The sequence below is a fragment of the Salmo salar genome, chromosome ssa18, assembly GCF_905237065.1.
Source record: "Salmo salar chromosome ssa18, Ssal_v3.1, whole genome shotgun sequence".
NCBI lineage: Eukaryota > Metazoa > Chordata > Actinopteri > Salmoniformes > Salmonidae > Salmo > Salmo salar.
In genome coordinates this window covers 78,912,588-78,929,955 of record NC_059459.1, presented here as the reverse complement: position 1 = coordinate 78,929,955, position 17,368 = coordinate 78,912,588, and the positions used below count along the sequence as shown (strand labels likewise).

Genomic DNA, 17,368 nt, shown 5'->3' with positions numbered 1-17,368 from the left:
TCTCTCCCCTCTTTTCTCTCTCTCCCCTCTTTTCTCTCTCTCTCCTCTCTTCTCTCTCTCTGCCCCCTCTTTTCTCTCTCTGCTCTCTTTTTCCTCTCTCCAGGTCACACTCTCTCCCTCCCACCCTCTCTTCTCCCCCCCATCTCTATCCCCCCTCATCCTCTCTGTCAATCTCTCTCTCTCACCCTCTCTGACCTTCAGTCACTAATCAGGCCAATAGGGAACATGGCCACAGGGCACAGCTGTGTTTGTCAGTGTGTCTTTACTCTCATCACAATATATTGATATTTGGCAGAAACAAAAGGTTAGTATACAGAACAGACTATTAATATGTTTCTCAGATAGTTTAATTAATATTTCCTTTGGGAACAGACCACCTGCTTCGAGTCCCAAATGGAACTCTTATTCCCGATGTAGTGCACTACTTTTGACCAGGGCCTATAGGACTCTGGTCAAACGTAGTGCACTATATATAGGGGATAGAGAGCCATTTGGTTACACAGCCGTGTTGTAGAGGCTGAAGTAGGGAAAGTGATTAGAGGGGATTGACACTGTTCAGTTCAGTCAGTGAGTGAGTGAGTGAGTGAGTGAGTGAGTGAGACACTATTGCCACCACAGGTGTCCACTCTTTAATGTGGCCTTCCAACACACATGTCTGGAGGGTGGGTGTGTCAGGGGGCTGGTGCACTCTGTTCCCGGTAGGAGAGAGGGAGGGATTTTTGTATTTTTTTTTAATGTATTTTTTATATTTAGGAGAGAGTGAATTTAGACTGTTTAGCACCTACCTTATGGTGGTCATGCTGGGTTTTAACACATTGGGTTATCTAATGAACTATAACCCATCTATATTATTTGTATTTCTTTTCTTGTTATTGTTAATAATGTATTTACATATCTACCCCCTAACATTATTTATTTTTAATACTGAATGATAGAAGTAATGAATGAGACAATGCATTGCAAACAATCTTTTATTTCACCCCACCTATCACTAACACAATGGAAAATACAAGATAAACAAGACGGATACGTTTGAAAAGGTCCAGCACCTGTCCACTAAATACATTTACACAGGGCTGTGAGCAGTGAGACTTGTCCCTGAGCTGGCGGCAAATGATGGAGATACTGCACGTGTTGGTTCCAACCTTAAAAATAACAACCAAGAAAGTTAGCAGGGCTGTTAGAAATGACTGTCACACTCTGTGGATAAGGGAAGCATTTTCACTGGTAGGACAGGTGGACTACATTGTAGAAATGTTCTCATCACAGTATGTGTAATTATTTAGCATGTATACTTACTATTTGAATGAGGGGTGTATCATTTCCATTTTGTATGATGATGGAGACAAGATTGTCTTACCATTTAGAAGTGTTTCAGCATCCTCTGCCAGGTCACTTGGCCTCTTTTGTTTTCTCTGGAAGACAACTCACGTCCGATGTCCTTTAGTCACAGCATGTCACCCCTACAACACAGAAGATACATGTTTTCTAATATCTAAGGGTGAAGAGATACTCATTGATGACGTTTAAACTTTTATCCAAAGACATAAATAAAAATGTCCCTGTCTGTCATTTTACGTGCACTCTAATCCAGAGCAATTTACTGGTGTGAGTGCATACGTTTTAATAATGGCTCCTTGTGGGAATCGAACCCACAACCCTGGCACTGCAAGTGTCATGCTCTACCAACTGAGCCACACGGGACTGTCCTAACCTGTCGGCAGTCAGTGCAGCACACTGGGAATGAAATTATTGAAGAATAAGTTAGAGGAGGAGGACATCTCAAGCACTGGAGTTTGTGGGGACAACTTGGGGCTCAGTGCCTTCTTCCTTGGTTACCTGAAAAACCAATGCAAAGCACTTTGTGGATTTCAATGGAATAACAACCAATGTAAAGCAATTCATACATTTCAATGGAATAACTACCAATGTAAAGCAATGCATACATTTCAATGGAATAACAACCAATGTAAAGCAATGCATACATTTCAATGGAATAACAACCAATGTAAAGCAATGCATACATTTCAATGTAATAGCTAGCTGGTTTCTGAGCCGATGATTTATATATATATACACTCGATGACTGACAGGGGTCGCCGTTTGGAAGCCAACTCCATCTTGGCACTCCTCTTCCTCCGTTGTAAAAAGTATTTTAGAAGATATAGAAGTGCTTTATTAATACCTACATTTGTTGTTGCTTATCCTCTTACAGACATTTTAATGCATTTTTTTTAAAAATTTTTTTTACAATTAATAATATTATGTTAAGCGAAACATTAAAAATAAAAACATTTTCCTTAAAGATGTCCTCCGGTGATTTTTGAACTTTGCATTCAAGGAGTTGGTTTGATGGGAAGTCGTGATGTCATCGGCCTCCCCCCCTGCCTGAGGAACAATAGAGAACAAAAGAAGAAAGCCCCCCCCTCCCCCACTCGTGATGTCATGAGTTACCTGGACAACCTATTGAGATGTGCATCATTTTGTTAAGTAAATCAGGTTCATGTGAGGTGAAAAGGAGACTGGAGTGCCACTTTAAAGTACATTTTTAGAAAGTTATACTGTTAGCACAAGCCTCTGTTATATGGAAACACTGATATACCGTGAACCATTGGCAGCTAAAGAAACGAGCTCATGGAAATTCAGAGAAAGTCTCAAGGACAATGCAGCAGTAGGCCTCCTACTGGACACACAAGCAGTCTTATCCCACGATGGTATCTACAGTCTTGTCCCATTGCTGCAATTCCCGTACAGACTCAGGAGAGGCGAAGGTCAAGAGCCATGTGTCCTCTGAGACACAACCCAGCCAAGCTGCTTCTTGACACAATGTCCACTTAATAACCTGGAAACCAGCAGCACCAATGTGTCACCGTACACCAACAACCATTGTGCCAAGCAGCCACAGGAGTTGCTAGTGCACAATGGAACAAGAACATCCCTGCCGGCCAAACCCGCCACTAACCTGGACAGTTGTGCACCGCCCCATGGGTATCCTGATCGGCTGCGACAGAGCCTGGCCTCGAACCAGGATCTCTAGTGGCACAGCTAGTACTGCGATGCAGTGCCTTAGGCCACTGTGTCACTCGGGAGGCCACAATGTAAATTTCATTGAAATTACGTGGGAACCACGTTGATTCAACCAGTGTGTGCCCATTGTCCTATGACTTCCATTGTCAACTAAGTAAAAATACATAAAGCCGACAAAATAAAAACATGAGAAAATATCCTGATAAATGCAGGTTCTTTCAGTCGCATTCATCTTTCTACTCCGCCTGTCTGCCTCCCGTTCTGTCTGTCTTGCCTTGTGCTATAGCTAGTGAAATGTAGAAATGTATATGCATTGTATCAAATCAATCAACTGTGTCCGGCCCAAAGCTGTAATGCTATAGCGAACTAGCCTATTCTGGGCCCTCAGGTTTTCCCTCACCAGTGAGCTCGGGTTCGACACTGCTGATATTGTGTAAGGGAAAAGTGTTCAGGTATTTTATGACGTTTCCTCTGGATAAATGGGATCCTCAGAGACATTTCTGCTCTTTCACACTGAAGCCTGGTGTTTTTAGCAACTATTATCATTCACAATGGATTTTTTTTTTTATGACTTTGTTGACTTACATGCTGACCAAACCACACAGGAGTATCCATGTGCATTTCAAAACAAACTCTCAACCAATTATATTAATTTGGGGACAGCTTAAAAAATGTTGCTAGCTTTTTTTTTTTTTTTTTACTCATAAGTGATGGTATGAAATAAACCAAAACGTGTTTCTCACAGCATTTCCACTCAGAGAATGAGAACAGCAAATGACTTCATTAAAACATGCATTAACAGAAATGAACGTAACCAAATGATGGGGATTAATGGTAAATGTACTACTGGTGACGTGTGTAATGGGGAATTGATACAAATAAACAATCAAATGGCAAACAATTCACATGAAACAATTAACGAGGAAGAATTGGCGGGGAAACAGCTCAGTGCCTTCTGGAGAGAGACTGTTTATATCTTCACCACAGGCCCCTCCTCTTCTTCTTGTCATAACATTTCAAACTGTTTATACTCTAGACCCATCATCTTCATATTGTAGATGGTTTTCACTGACAGCAGCAACTCAATAATCAGCTAGGCACAGGCCGACACAGCTTGTTATTTCAAACCAAACACACTTTTCTTTTTAAAGCAGCCAATGATCCTCCGTGGCTAAATCATGCTCTCTGGTGAAGTAATTTGACATATTTAATTCATTTCTGTATAAACAGAAATACATCTATAATTTTGGGCAGATACTTTAAAGGAAGTTTAGCGCTCCCCAAAATAGCTGATATTCCCGTGTGGCTCAGTTGGTAGAGTATGGTACTTGCGCTGCCAGGGTCGTGGGATTGATTCCCGCAGGGACTAGTATGTAAACGTCTGCATTCACTACTGTATATTGCACTGGATAAGAGCATTTGTATGTTTTTGTCAGGTCTCAGGACTATTAAGCCAATGCAACAGCCTGTTTTCAAAAAAACGGTAGGCTACCACATGGATTGGCATTAAATAAAAGTGCATTGTGGCGGACAATGTCTAGACTACTATTGTATTTCGGAAGGGGATCGGGATCGATGGGGTCTCGCCTAGAGCGGCATATCCCCAAAGATCGGGCCTGCAGAGGAAACACGCTTCAGCATAGCTGGCATTCTTTATTGGGTGTTGTAGGACGCAGCATTGCATGAGAACGGATCACTTTGTGTTAGCTGGCAGTTCGAGCGCGTTAAAAAACCTCCATCGTTCTTGCCACGCTTCAGCGTAAAGTCCCCAACGCACAGAACACGCCTCAAATAAAAAAATGGAATGACAGCGTCTGTCTGTCTGAAAAGAAGAGAGAGAGTAGAGAAGAAAGAAAAAAAAAACGTTTTTTTCCCTCACTCTTACTCACTGAATCTCTCCTTCCTTCTCGCTCTGTCCTGCGTGCTCCCCCCTTTCTCAAAAACATGAAGGAAGAAAGAGAAGAATCCGGCTGGACGAGTGTGGAGAAGGGAACGTTTGAGTACAGCTTTTAAAAGAAAACGAAAGAGAGAGGGAGACAATCATAGGCGGATGGAATGAAGATAGGGTGCTTTATAGCCATTCAACGCAATTAAACGAGACATACGCGCTGCGCACAAGAACGCAGTTACTCGACTCTTCTCAACGTGAGACTTTTAGAATTATTTTAGGATAGCTGAATACTCAAGCCTCGACTGTTAAAAGAGACAATTTATCGTATTTACTAAGTCCTAGAGCAACTTCAAGAGCTGCAAGTCACAAATCATCCCGGAAAAGGACTTAGCCCCGAGGACCAAGGGGCAGTGACTAGGGCAGGTCGCTGCACTCGGAGTTTAGGCGTTGCCACACGGCGTTGACCCGGAGCCATGGCAGGGGCGAAGCCCGGAGTCCACGCTCTACAGCTCAAACCGGTGTCGGTTCACGACATACTAAAACGGGGGAGCAAGTTTATAAAATGGGACGAGGTTAGTAGCCTACCTAGATATCCAACGTGTGTGTGTGTGTGTGTGTGTGTGTGTGTGTGTGTATTCTTCTGGTATTTTCTCCCCCGCCATAAGTGGCATTCAAGCGCCATTCATTTAAAATATAATAGTAGTATAACTATTTGTGAATGTTTTGAGAAATCTGTACTTTGTGGACATTACTTTGTAGAGCCATGTTGGTTGTGAGAGACTAAGTTGACTTTTGACACCACAGTCATAGCAGCCCAGAGGCTGTAGTACAGACTCAACCTGGTCTCAGAGCATTTCGTATGATTCTGTACGTAAATCGCTCAGACTCCATTTAGTATAGGTTACGTTTTGTATGGTTAAGTAAGACCAATGGTTACTTAACTAACCCAAACCTTAACACTTTAACTCGTAAACTTAATCCTAACCTTAAACATAACCCCTAGCTAACGTTAGTGAGCTAGCTAACTTTAGCCACCTAGCTAGAATTCATAACATGACATTGCACAATTCATAACATACACTACATGACCAAAAGTACCTGCTTGTCGAACATCTCATTCCAAAATCATGGGCATTAATATGGAGTTGGTCCCCCCCTTTGCTGCTATAACAGTCTCCACTCTTCTGGGAAGGCTTTCCACGAGATGTTGGAACATTGCTGCAGGGACTTGCATCCAGTCAGCCACAAGAGCATTAGTGAGGTTGGGCACTGGTGTTGGGCAATGAGGACTGGCTTGCAGTTGGCGTTCCAATTCATCCCAAAGATGTTCGATGGGGTTGAGGTCAGGGCTTTGTGCAGGCCATTCAAGTTCTTTCACACCGATCTCAACAAACCATTTCTGTATAGACCTCGCTTTGTGCCTGGGGGCATTGTCATGCGCAAACAGGAAGGGGCCGTCCCCAAACTGTTGCCACAAAGTTGGAAGCACAGAATCTTATAGAATATGCTGTAGCATTAAGATTTCCCTTAACTGGAACTAAGGGGCCTTAACCATGAAAAACCGCCCCAGACCATTATTCCTCCTCCACCAAACTTTACAGTTGGCACTATGCACTGGGGCAGGTAGTGTTCTCCTGGCATCTGCCAAGCCCAGATTCATCGGTTGGACTGCTAGATGGTGAAGCGGGAGTCATCACTCCAGAGAACACTTTTCCACTACTCCAGAGTGCAACGGCGGCGAGCTTTACACCACTCCAGCCGAAGCTTGGCCTTGCGCATGGTGATCTTAGGCTTGTGTGGAAACCCATTTCATGAAGTTCCTGACGAACAGTTCTTGTGCTGACGTTGCTTCGAGAGGAAGTTTGGAACTCGGCAGTGAGTGTTGCAACCGAGGACAGACTATTTCCACACGCATCACCACTCGGCAGTCCCATTCTGTGAGCTTGTGTGGCCTACCACTTTGCGGCTGAGCCATTGTTGCTCCTAGCCATTTCCACTTAACAATAGCAGCGCTTACAGTTGACCGGAGCAGCTCTAGCGGTGCCGAAATTTGACGAACTGACTTGTCGGAATCCTATGACGGTGACACGTTGAAAGTCACTGAGCTCTTCAGTAAAGCCAATGTTTGTCTATGGAGATTGCATGGCGGTGTGCTCGATTTTTATACACATGTCAGCAACGGGTGTGGCTATAATAGCCGAATCCACTAATTTGAAGGGGTGTCCACATACTTTTTGCGATGTAGTGTATAATACGGATTGTAATTTGTAACATATCATACGAAATGGGTGATGGACGTTAATACATACCATATGAAACGTAACATATCATACTACACTGAACCAAAATACAAAGGCAACATGCAACAATGTTCAAAGATTTGACTGAGTTACGGTTCATATGAGGAAATCGGTCAATTTAAATCAGTTCACAAGGCCCTAATTTATGAATTTCACATGACTGGGAATATGCATCTGTTGGTCACAGATGCCCTTAAAAAGAAAAAAGGGGGCTACAACAAAAATGAGTTGGGGAAACGCTAGGCTAGGCTACATGTCAACACACAGGTTCCTGTCCCAACGTATCCCTATGGGTTCTGTTCAAAAGTAGTGCACGATATAGGATGTAGGGTGCAATTTAGGACGCAAAGCCCATCTGCAGCTACAGATAGGCCTAGCTCTGTTCTCTGTTTTGAGTTCTTGTCAAACAAGTTTTTCCTCAGCTCAGGTTTTTTTTTTTATGCCACGTTCAGAACAACCAGGAACTCGGGAAATCTCAGATTTCCAACTTTCGTGCGTTCAGAACAACCAGGAACTCGGGGGGGACGAGCTCCGACTGGGGAAAAAAAATAAATTTGAACGGTCATCCAACTCGGGAACTTGGGCCTCTTCTTAGAGCTCTGACTTTCCAACCTAAAGATCACTGACCTCATGATTTGACCTTGAGTTTTTCAGACTTCCCAGATGTTTTGAACGGGGCAAATGACACTGCTGGTATTGACCAACCCCCCCCCCCTGTTTTCTTCCCCAACTTTTACGTTCTCTGTCTCTGCTCTGTTGACAAGGAAATTTGAAAGACGGAGTTTAGGCCTAGACTAGAGTCAAACGTTTGCATGCTTAGTAATAATTCCTTATTAAACTGACAGTAGGTAGATTATGCATCAGTCATGTAAACGCCTTACTCTGTTTTATATTAATCGCCCTAAATTCAAAATCAAAGTAAGCATACGCTGATTTTAAAACACTGTTTTTAAGAGTAATCTTTCAAATGATTAGGACATGGAAACACCTTTTTAAGCAGAGTCCCAGCACTGTGTGTTTGACCTGTACATGTGCCAACACCAGCAGTTCAAGACTCGCTCCCTCTTGTGCAAGTCAAGTGAGTTCAGAACAACTGAAAGTATCTTATCTTTGAAATAGTTTTCACATACAAACTTGTATCTGTCCGAACTCTGAATAAAATGTTCTTCCCAAAAATAACATGGTCAGTGTGGTAGAGCGTTTATTTTGGATTGGTGATTTTCTGCATTTATCACAAGTCTCATCAAGCTGCCTGATTTGAGATGTGTCCATGTAAACAGGATTATTAGGGAAATTGTTGTTCTTGCAAAGCATTTAAACGTTTTAAACAAATGTTTATATTAAATCAGACTATCCACAATCAATCACATTATTGTGTACAATGTAACGTAAGAGGTGAATCAGAATTTAGCCTAGGCTGAAACACCTAAATGTGTATGGTCATAACTGTATTTTAGGAACCATTGTAGGGCTATTTTAGTACTATTGGTGTAGCAGATAGACAGGTATACAATCTGTACTTTAATAAAGCAAGATAAACAAGTTTTACAGAAAACCTGAGATCTTCCGCGTGTTTCACACCACCTCGCCTGGCAACCTGCTCGCATGGTAACCACCTCACCTGGCAACCGTGGCCTGCGTGTGTGTGTGTGTGGGAGATATTTAGTTTAACTGTCAGTATTTTAGTCGTGGGCGCCTGAAGTACTTTACAACGTGTTTCAATAGGATGTTCTTTTCTTCTTCCAAACAGACACCAATACATCAGTCTACACATCTCATGTCAGTATGGTGGAAGAGTTTATTAGTGTCTGTGTGTATTGGTAATTCATTATTCATGTATCGTTACAGCCAGACTGGGACCAGAAGAGGGGCCGGTAGGTGTGTTTGGTTGTGGGTGTGGGTGTGTGTGTTTGGTTGTGGGTGTGTGTGGATGTGTGTTTTGGTTGTGGGTGTGTTTGGTTGTGGGTGTGTGTGGGTGTGTTTGGTTGTGGGTGTGTTTGGTTGTGGGTGTGTGTGTGGGTGTGTTTGGTTGTGGGTGTGTGTGGGTGTGGGTGTGTGTGGGTGTGTTTGGTTGTGGGTGTGTTTGGTTGTGGGTGTGTGTGGGTGTGTTTGGTTGTGGGTGTGTGTGTGGGTGTTCATAAAGACCATTTATCATAAATCAACTTGTTAGCTGGCGCGATATCCACTGTTGTGTTGACACTTTACACACACACACAGACACACTATAGAAAGTGAATCTTTCCCCTACAGTGAATGTGGTTTTATTCTGGGTGTTTTGTGTTTCACTCTGAATGACTTCCTGTCTCAGCTAGTTGTGCTCTCTGGAGCCAAAACTACTTTCCCCTCCCTTCTTCGCTCCCTCTCTCCCTACTCTCTCCCTCAACTACATCCGTTCTGCTCCTGAATTAGAGAGAGAGCTCACAGTGAAACACACCATTACACTCTAACAGAGGGCTGAGAAACACAGAGAGAGATCAAAGCCCATTGTATTGACGGGGGGAGGGGGGGGGGAAACTCAGTGATTGTCTAAACGAGTCACACCATGTACTGAAATACAGTTACAGTGGAGATGGAGGGGGGGAGGGACAGAGAGGCAGAGGGAAAGAATGAAGGGAAGACGGAAGGAGTGGTAGAGACAGAGGGGACAAGAAAGACGGGGAGAGGAAAGGTTGTAGGTCAAGCACAGCCACATGTGAAGTGAGGGATTCTGGGATTGACATGTGTACTCCTCACCGCTCCTCCATTCCCCCTCCTCCTCTTCTTCTCTCTCCATATCCCTCCTGTCCTCTATTCTTCCCTCATCCTCTTCTTCTCTCTCCCTATCCCTCCTGTCCTCTATTCTCCCTCCTCCTCTTCTTCTCTCTCCTCTTCCCTCCTGTCCTCTATTCTTCCTCCTCCTCTTCTTCTCTCTCCCTATCCCTCCTGTCCTCTATTCTTCCTCCTCCTCTTCTTCTCTCTCCCTATCCCTCCTGTCCTCTATTCTCCCTCCTCCTCTTCTTCTCTCTCCCTATCCCTCCTGTCCTCTATTCTCCCTCCTCCTCTTCTTCTCTCTCCCTATCCCTCCTGTCCTCTATTCTCCCTCCTCCTCTTCTTCTCTCTCCCTATCCCTCCTGTCCTCTATCCCTCCTCCTCCTCTTCTTCTCTCTCCCTCTTTTCTTTTTCACTTAATGATTTTCCCGTCGTCCCTTTCCCTTCTCCTCTCCCCTCCCCCTTTACTCTCTTCTCCTCACCAGAGTCCAAAGGTTCTCTGCTGTCATCAACCTTTATGTTGCCAGAGCAGCACACACACACACACACACACACACACACACTGGTTATCCCTGTATAATAACTGATTTATGAGGTGCTGATATGAAGAAACAGACTTTACCTTTATACTATACATAATGAGAACATTCTCTCTCTCTCTCCTCTCTCCACCTTATCTCTCTCCCTCCTCCACCGCTTTCTTCCTGTTCCCTCTCTCCTTCCCACCCTCTCGCCGTATCTCTACGTTATACAGCAGGCTGTGTCCGTCAGTGTTCCCAGGCGGTTCATAGTGTGGTAATAATAATGTTGTGTGTTTGTCTTAGCGTTCGTTAGGCAGCAGTATTGAACACAGCAGCAGTGACCGCACATGAGAAAAGAGCATAAACCACACAGTCACACTCTGAGCTAGACAAGAGAGACAGTTGTTGGCTTCTGGAATGGCTGAGTTGTTTGTAGTGTTCCCTAGCTGTGAGGGAGAGGTGAGGGAGAGCAGAACCCATATCCATGTGTGAATAGACTATCATTAATAAGGCCTGTGCATGGAGGGATCTGGAGAGCAACAGGTTGAGTGGAGAGATGGAGAGGAGGAGGAGGAGGAGAGAGGAGGAAGACTGGGGTAATAAACAGAGATCCGAGAAGATGAGGAAGACTAGAATGAGAGGGAGGGGAGCTGAATGAGAGGGAGAGGAGGTAAGATGAGGGAGGGAGGGAGGGGGGGCTGAATGAGAGGGAGAGGAGGTAAGATGAGGGAGCGGGAGCTGAATGAGAGGGGAGGGAGGGAGGGAAGGGAGGTAAGATGAGGGAGGGAGGGAAGCTGAATGAGAGGGAGAGGAGGTAAGATTAGGGAGGGAGCGGAGCTCCTAAAAAGTGTTAGTGTTTTGTTTTTTTAAGTCCTCCGCTAGCCTGCACCTCACCTAAATAGGTGTGTGTTTCTTTTGCCTCTAGATTACCTGGTATTTCTATGTCACTCTCGGAAGAAAAGGTGTGTGTGTGTGTGTGTGTGTGTGTGTGTGTGTGTGTGTGTGTGTGTGTGTGTGTGTGTGTGTGTGTGTGTGTGTGAGAGAGATGGTGGAAAGTGAAACCTCCATGTACAGTAAATGGTTATGGAGGACACTGAAACCACTCCTGGCCCCTACAGGGGCCTTCTGAGAGACATAATGAGAGAGGAGAGATGAGGAGACAGCACTGGAAAGGAAAGGAGACATGAGTCAGCGATGGAAGAAATGAATGATTAGGGTGGATATAACTTTTAATCAATTCCCCAGTAACACTCAGATTGTTCACACACAAAAAAAACAATAACATTTACTTGTTAACATAATGACGGCATCAACAGCACAAACCTTCATTCTCTTACCAAACGTTGCATCGGCACTGTTCTTCAATTAGATGTTTTTAATTTTACATTTTTCAGTGGAAATTGTTAAAAGTAGTCCCTATGCAAAGGGTTGTATGGTTTGTTAAACTTTGGAATCATTGTTTTTTGAATCCTATTTTATTTTTTTATGTAATCCAATCTATTAGCTGTTACCATGGAATCGCCCTTTTGGTTTTATGCTGTCATAATCACATCAATAAATTAGTTATAACAAACTCCCGTCACAGTAACATGTGACAGCAAAATGGATGCGGGGGATGTGAAAAATAAACTGGAAGCGAGCAAATGTTTACTGGTTTCTCAGGAGGGGAAGTCAGATGTGTGGAAGAGATTTGAATTAGTTGTGGAAACTAGTGGTTATCAAGAAAAAGGTATAGGAGCAAGTGTTGCTTGTAGTAGATAGTATTATTATATAGTATTATATTATGTAGTATATACTGTATTTTATACATACATACATACATACATACATACATACATACATACAGTTGAAGTCGGCAGCGTAGCCTAGTGGTTAGAGTGTTGGACTAATAACCTGAAAGGTTGCAAGATCGAATCCCCGAGGTGACTAGGTACAAATCTGTGGTTCTTCCCCCGAACAAGGCAGTTAACCCACTGTTCCTAGGCCGTCATTGAAAATAAGAATTTATTCTTAACTGACTTGCCTAGTAAAATGAAAAGTCGGAAGTTTACATACACCTTAGCCAAATACATTTAAACTCAGTTTTTCACAATTCCTGACATTTAATCCTAGTAAAAATTCCCTGTCTTAGGTCAGTTAGGATCACCACTTTATTTGGAGAATGTGAAATGTTAGAATAATAGTAGAGAGAGTGATTTATTTCAGCTTTTATTTCTTTCATCATATTCCAAGCTTTAACTTTCTGACTGATGTCTTGAGATGTTGCTTCAATATATCCACATAATTTTCCATCCTCATGATGCCATCTATTTTGTGAAGTGCACCAGTCCCTCCTGCAGCAAAGCACCCCCACAACATGATGCTGCCACCCCCGTGCTTCACGGTTGGGATGGTGTTCTTCGGCTTGCAAGCATCCCCCTTTTTCCTCCAAACATAACGATGGTCATTATGGCCAAACAGTTTTATTTTTGTTTCGTCAGACCAGAGGACATTTCTCCAAAAAGTACAATCTTTGTCCCCATGTGCAGTTGCAAACCGTATTCTGGCTTTTTTATGGCGGTTTTGGAGCAGTGGCTTCTTCCTTGCTGAGCGGCCATTCAGGTTATGTCGATATAGGACTCGTTTTACTGTGGATATAGATACTTTTGTACCTGTTTCCTCCAGCATCTTCACAAGGTCCTTTGCTGTTGTTCTGGGATTGATTTGCACTTTTCGCACCAAAGTACGTTCATCTCTAAGAGACAGAGTGGTGTGATGCCTGCGTGGTCCCATGGTGTTTATACTTGCGTACTATTGTTTGTACAGATGAACGCGGTACCTTCAGGCGTTTGGAAATTGCTCCCAAGGATGAACCAGACTTGTGGAGGTCTACAGTTTTTTTTTTCCTGAGGTCTTGGCTGATTTCTTTTGATTTTCCCATGATGTCAAGCAAAGAGGCGTGTGTGTGTGTGTGTGTGTGTGTGTGTGTGGCTTATATTATATTAGGTAGAATTGTTATAGATGTAGCTTATCCTCTTACATCTAGACGTTCCGCTAGCGGAACACCTGCTCCAATATCCAATGATAGGCGTGGCGCGAATTACAAATTCCTCAAAAATACAAAATCTTCCATTTTTCAAACATATGACTATTTTGCAGCATTTTAAAGACAAAACTCTCTTTTATCTAACCACACTGTCCGATTTCAAAAAGGCTTTACAGCGAAAGCAAAACATTAGATTATGTCAGCAGAGTACCCAGCCAGAAATAATCAGACACCCATTTTTCAAGCTAGCATATAATGTCACAAAAACCAAAACCACAGCTAAATGCAGCACTAACCTTTGATCTTCATCAGATGACACGCCTAGGACATTATGTTATACAATACATGCATGTTTTGTTCAATCAAGTTCATATTTATATCAAAAACCAGCTTTTTACATTAGCATGTGACGTTCAGAACTAGCATTCCAACCGAACACTTCCGGTGAATTTGCTAAATTACTCACGATAAACGTTCACAAAAAGCATAACAATTATTTTAAGAATTATAGATACAGAACTCCTTTGTGCAATCGAGGTGTCCGATTTTAAAATAGCTTTTCGGTGAAAGCACATTTTGCAATATTCTGAGTAGATAGCCCGGCCATCACAGGCTAGCTATTTTGACACCCACCAAGTTTAGCCCTGACCAAACTCCGATTTACTATTAGAAAAGTTTGATTACCTTTGGTGTTCTTCGTCAGAATGCACTCCCAGGACTGCTACTTCAATAACAAATGTTGGTTTGGTTCAAAATAATCCATAGTTATATCCAAATAGCGGCGTTTTGTTCGTGCGTTCAAGACACTATCCGAAGTGTAAATAAGGGTCACGCGCACGACGCATTTCGTGACAAAAAAATTCTAAATATTCCATTACCGTACTTCGAAGCATGTCAACCGCTGTTTAAAATCAATTTTTATGCCATTTTTCTCGTAAAAAAGCGATAATATTCCGACCGGGAAAGCGTGTTTACGTACAAAGAGAGAGAAAATAAAAGCATGGGATCCCCTCGTGCACGAGCCTGAGTCTCATAGTACTGTGACCGGCCACTATCCAAACGCGCTACTGTTTTTCAGCCAGAGCCTGCAAAGCCACGATTCAGTTTTTTGCCGCCTTCTGAGAGCCCATGGGAGCCGTAGGAAGTGTCACGTAACAGCAGAGATCCCCTGTTTTGGATAGAGATAATCAAGAAGGCCAAGAAATGGTCAGACAGGGTACTTCCTGTACAGAATCTTCTCAGGTTTTGGCCTGCCAAATGAGTTCTGTTATACTCACAGACACCATTCAAACAGTTTTAGAAACTTTGGAGTGTTTTCTATCCAAAGCTAATAATTATATGCATATTCTAGTTTCTGGGCAGGAGTAATAATCAGATTAAATCGGGTACGTTTTTTATCCGGCCGTGAAAATACTGCCCCCTAGCCATAACAGGTTAAAGTATTATATGATGTTATATTATTATTTAGCTTATTGTATTATATGATATATTATTATTTAGGTTATAGTATTATATTATGTTATATTATTATTTAGCTTATAGTTGTCATGACGTTGCCCTCTTTGGGTACAGCGAGCACAGTTGACCCCCTCCCTCTGCACCATCCCCCTACTTCTGCACCTATCTTCCTCTGTCTCCTACACCCAGGCTGCTGTGGTCAGAAGGGGTCGTAAATTCCTAAGAAAATGTCCCGCCTCATGGCCACAGTATAGAGAGACAGAGTGTTTTCATAGAGAGACAAAGGAATTCTTCCACCTCACAGAATTGGAGAACCGAACGACATTTATGTTCTAGAGAAGGTATAAAAGATCGGTGAAGAATCCAGCTACGAACTGGTCCGTTTGGTACAATTTTGTGAAACTCATGAGAGACAATACGGCCATATTACCATAAAAATGTTTATATACTTTATTCAAAGCATGAATGTCTCGTATGCTATGTGAGGGCATGAAGGAATGAATGATTGATACAGTAGCCTTTATATTGAAATATAGGCCTAAGTAGGTTACAGTACTAAGACTAAACAGGATGAGTGCCAAGAGTGTGCAAAGCTGTCATCAAGGCAAAAGGTGGCTACTTTGAAGAATCTCAAATATTGAATATATTTTGATTTAACACTTTTTGTTTTGGTTACAACATGATTCCATATGTATTATTTCATAGTTTTGAGTTCTTCACTATTATTCTACAATGTAGAAAATAGTCAAAATAAAGAAAAACCCTTGAATGAGTTAGTTTGTCCAAACTTTTGACTGCTACTGTATCTGGATGATGTATAAAGCCAGGCACATTTTAACAGTTAGGCTGTTGACCTAATTAAGTTGGTTTCCTCTCTCCTTCATTTTCTTAGACAATTAGGCTAAGGCAAGGGCTGTTACCTCATCGCTGCTGCTGCTGCCTCCGCCACATGGTTCTCAATCCCAATATGCTGGTTAACTTTGCTATTATGAACATAGCAACACAGGGAAAGGTGCAAATTCTATGGTGCACTGAAGATTATGTTTCAGAACCGCGTACAGCGACCGTATCCAACGCGGGAGAAAGATAATTTGTTATAAGATTTATTAGTGTTTTGCACCATTATTTTTACATAATATAACCATAGACTGTTTTCAGTATTACATGTGATAGACTACCACCCCCAGGGGCCAATCAGACAGGTGTCTTATGCACCATGAAAATAATAAATGCAAATATATGCGACTGCTCGGCTAAAGAAATCTTGGTCGACCGACAGCCTATCGACCAAACAATCGACCACTGGACTAAATGGGGCCAGCCTTATTGTTTTGTCACATAAACTGAAATTTGTCAAACTATTGGAATTTTAGCAACCAGGAAATGGTGGAGAGATTTCTGCATAGTGCATCTTAGACACCGATCCAAGGTCTGTTTTGTTTGACTCTAATCATTAAGGTTAGGTTGAGCTCATCCTGGTTTGTTTGACTCTAATCATTAAGGTTAGGTTGAGCTCATCCTGGTTTGTTTGACTGTAATCATTAAGGTTAGGTTGAGCTCATCCTGTTTTGTTTTACTCCTATTAAGGTTAGGTTGAGCTCATCCTGGTTTGTTTGACTCTAATCATTAAGGTTAGGTTGAGCTCATCCTGGTTTGTTTGACTCTAATCATTAAGGTTAGGTTGAGCTCATCCTGGTTTGTTTGACTCTTTGGTTGAGCTCATCCTAGATCTGTACTAGTGATGTAGATGAAGAATGATACATTATACAGTTAAGACAATATTGTGGCCGCCCTCATTTCTCCTCTCCTCTCTGTAGCCAACCACAGAGCCCACACTGAAGGTAGGGCTGGTTCAATCATAGAAACAGAAATACATGATATAGAACTCACACCTTGAAGCGTCCAATCTGATCCTGGGTCAGTGTTGCATTCCCCCCCCCCCCACTAATTGTTACGTTTTGGATTGGGGGAGGGGAAGCTGACTCTAGACCCGGCACGTCTAATGCAGTAAACTGTAATAGAAAAAGGTTAATATGCATTTTCAACGGTTTCTTCCCATCTCTGCCGTGCCAGGAGCCAGCATCGGACCTGAGACTCAAAGTATGAGACCTGAAGTCTTGGATTAGCTCCCCCCCAGCTAATGCCTAGGCTTTAGCTCAGCAGGTTAACACAGTTGTATGGCATGCAGGAGACCTGGCTTTCCAACCTCCGGGCCGGTCACATTTTAGTCATATGTGTACAGTGTGTATATCTCGATGTATTAACGTGTGTGTGTGTGTGTGTGTGTGTGTGTGTGTGTGTGTGTGTGTATAGGAGCCCAACAGTGGTCACCCCACCCTCATCACTCTGAAGGTAGACCCCGATGGATTCTTCCTTTACTGGACTGGTGGGGCCAACA

General features: G+C 42.8%; 1 protein-coding gene and 1 long non-coding RNA gene across 4 annotated transcripts in view; one reads left to right on the top strand and one right to left on the bottom strand.

The window, feature by feature from the left end:
* Positions 1 to 955: 955 nt before the first annotated feature.
* On the bottom strand, positions 956 to 2,365 carry LOC106578129 (uncharacterized). Of its 2 annotated transcripts, XR_006760269.1 has the most exons (3): positions 1,715 to 2,365; positions 1,361 to 1,463; positions 956 to 1,145 (listed from the first exon to the last, which is right to left on the bottom strand). It is a non-coding gene; the product is annotated as an uncharacterized lncRNA (long non-coding RNA). The 2 variants fall into 2 exon arrangements; XR_001322344.2 differs by having other exon boundaries at positions 1,361 to 2,365.
* A 2,322-nt stretch (positions 2,366 to 4,687) lies between these two features.
* Positions 4,688 to 17,368, top strand: part of LOC106578106 (1-phosphatidylinositol 4,5-bisphosphate phosphodiesterase beta-3-like) — a 94,453-nt gene continuing 81,772 nt past the window's right edge. Inside the window, exons 1-2 of one of the 2 annotated variants that reach the window (XM_045700505.1) lie at positions 4,688 to 5,490; positions 17,284 to 17,368. The exon at positions 17,284 to 17,368 is cut by the window's right edge and continues 2 nt beyond it. In XM_045700505.1, coding sequence (XP_045556461.1) covers positions 5,392 to 5,490; positions 17,284 to 17,368 — 184 coding nt within the window. In that variant the 5' untranslated portion in view covers positions 4,688 to 5,391. The remainder of the gene's footprint in view (positions 5,491 to 17,283) is intronic. The other variant, XM_045700504.1, reaches the window with a different exon arrangement.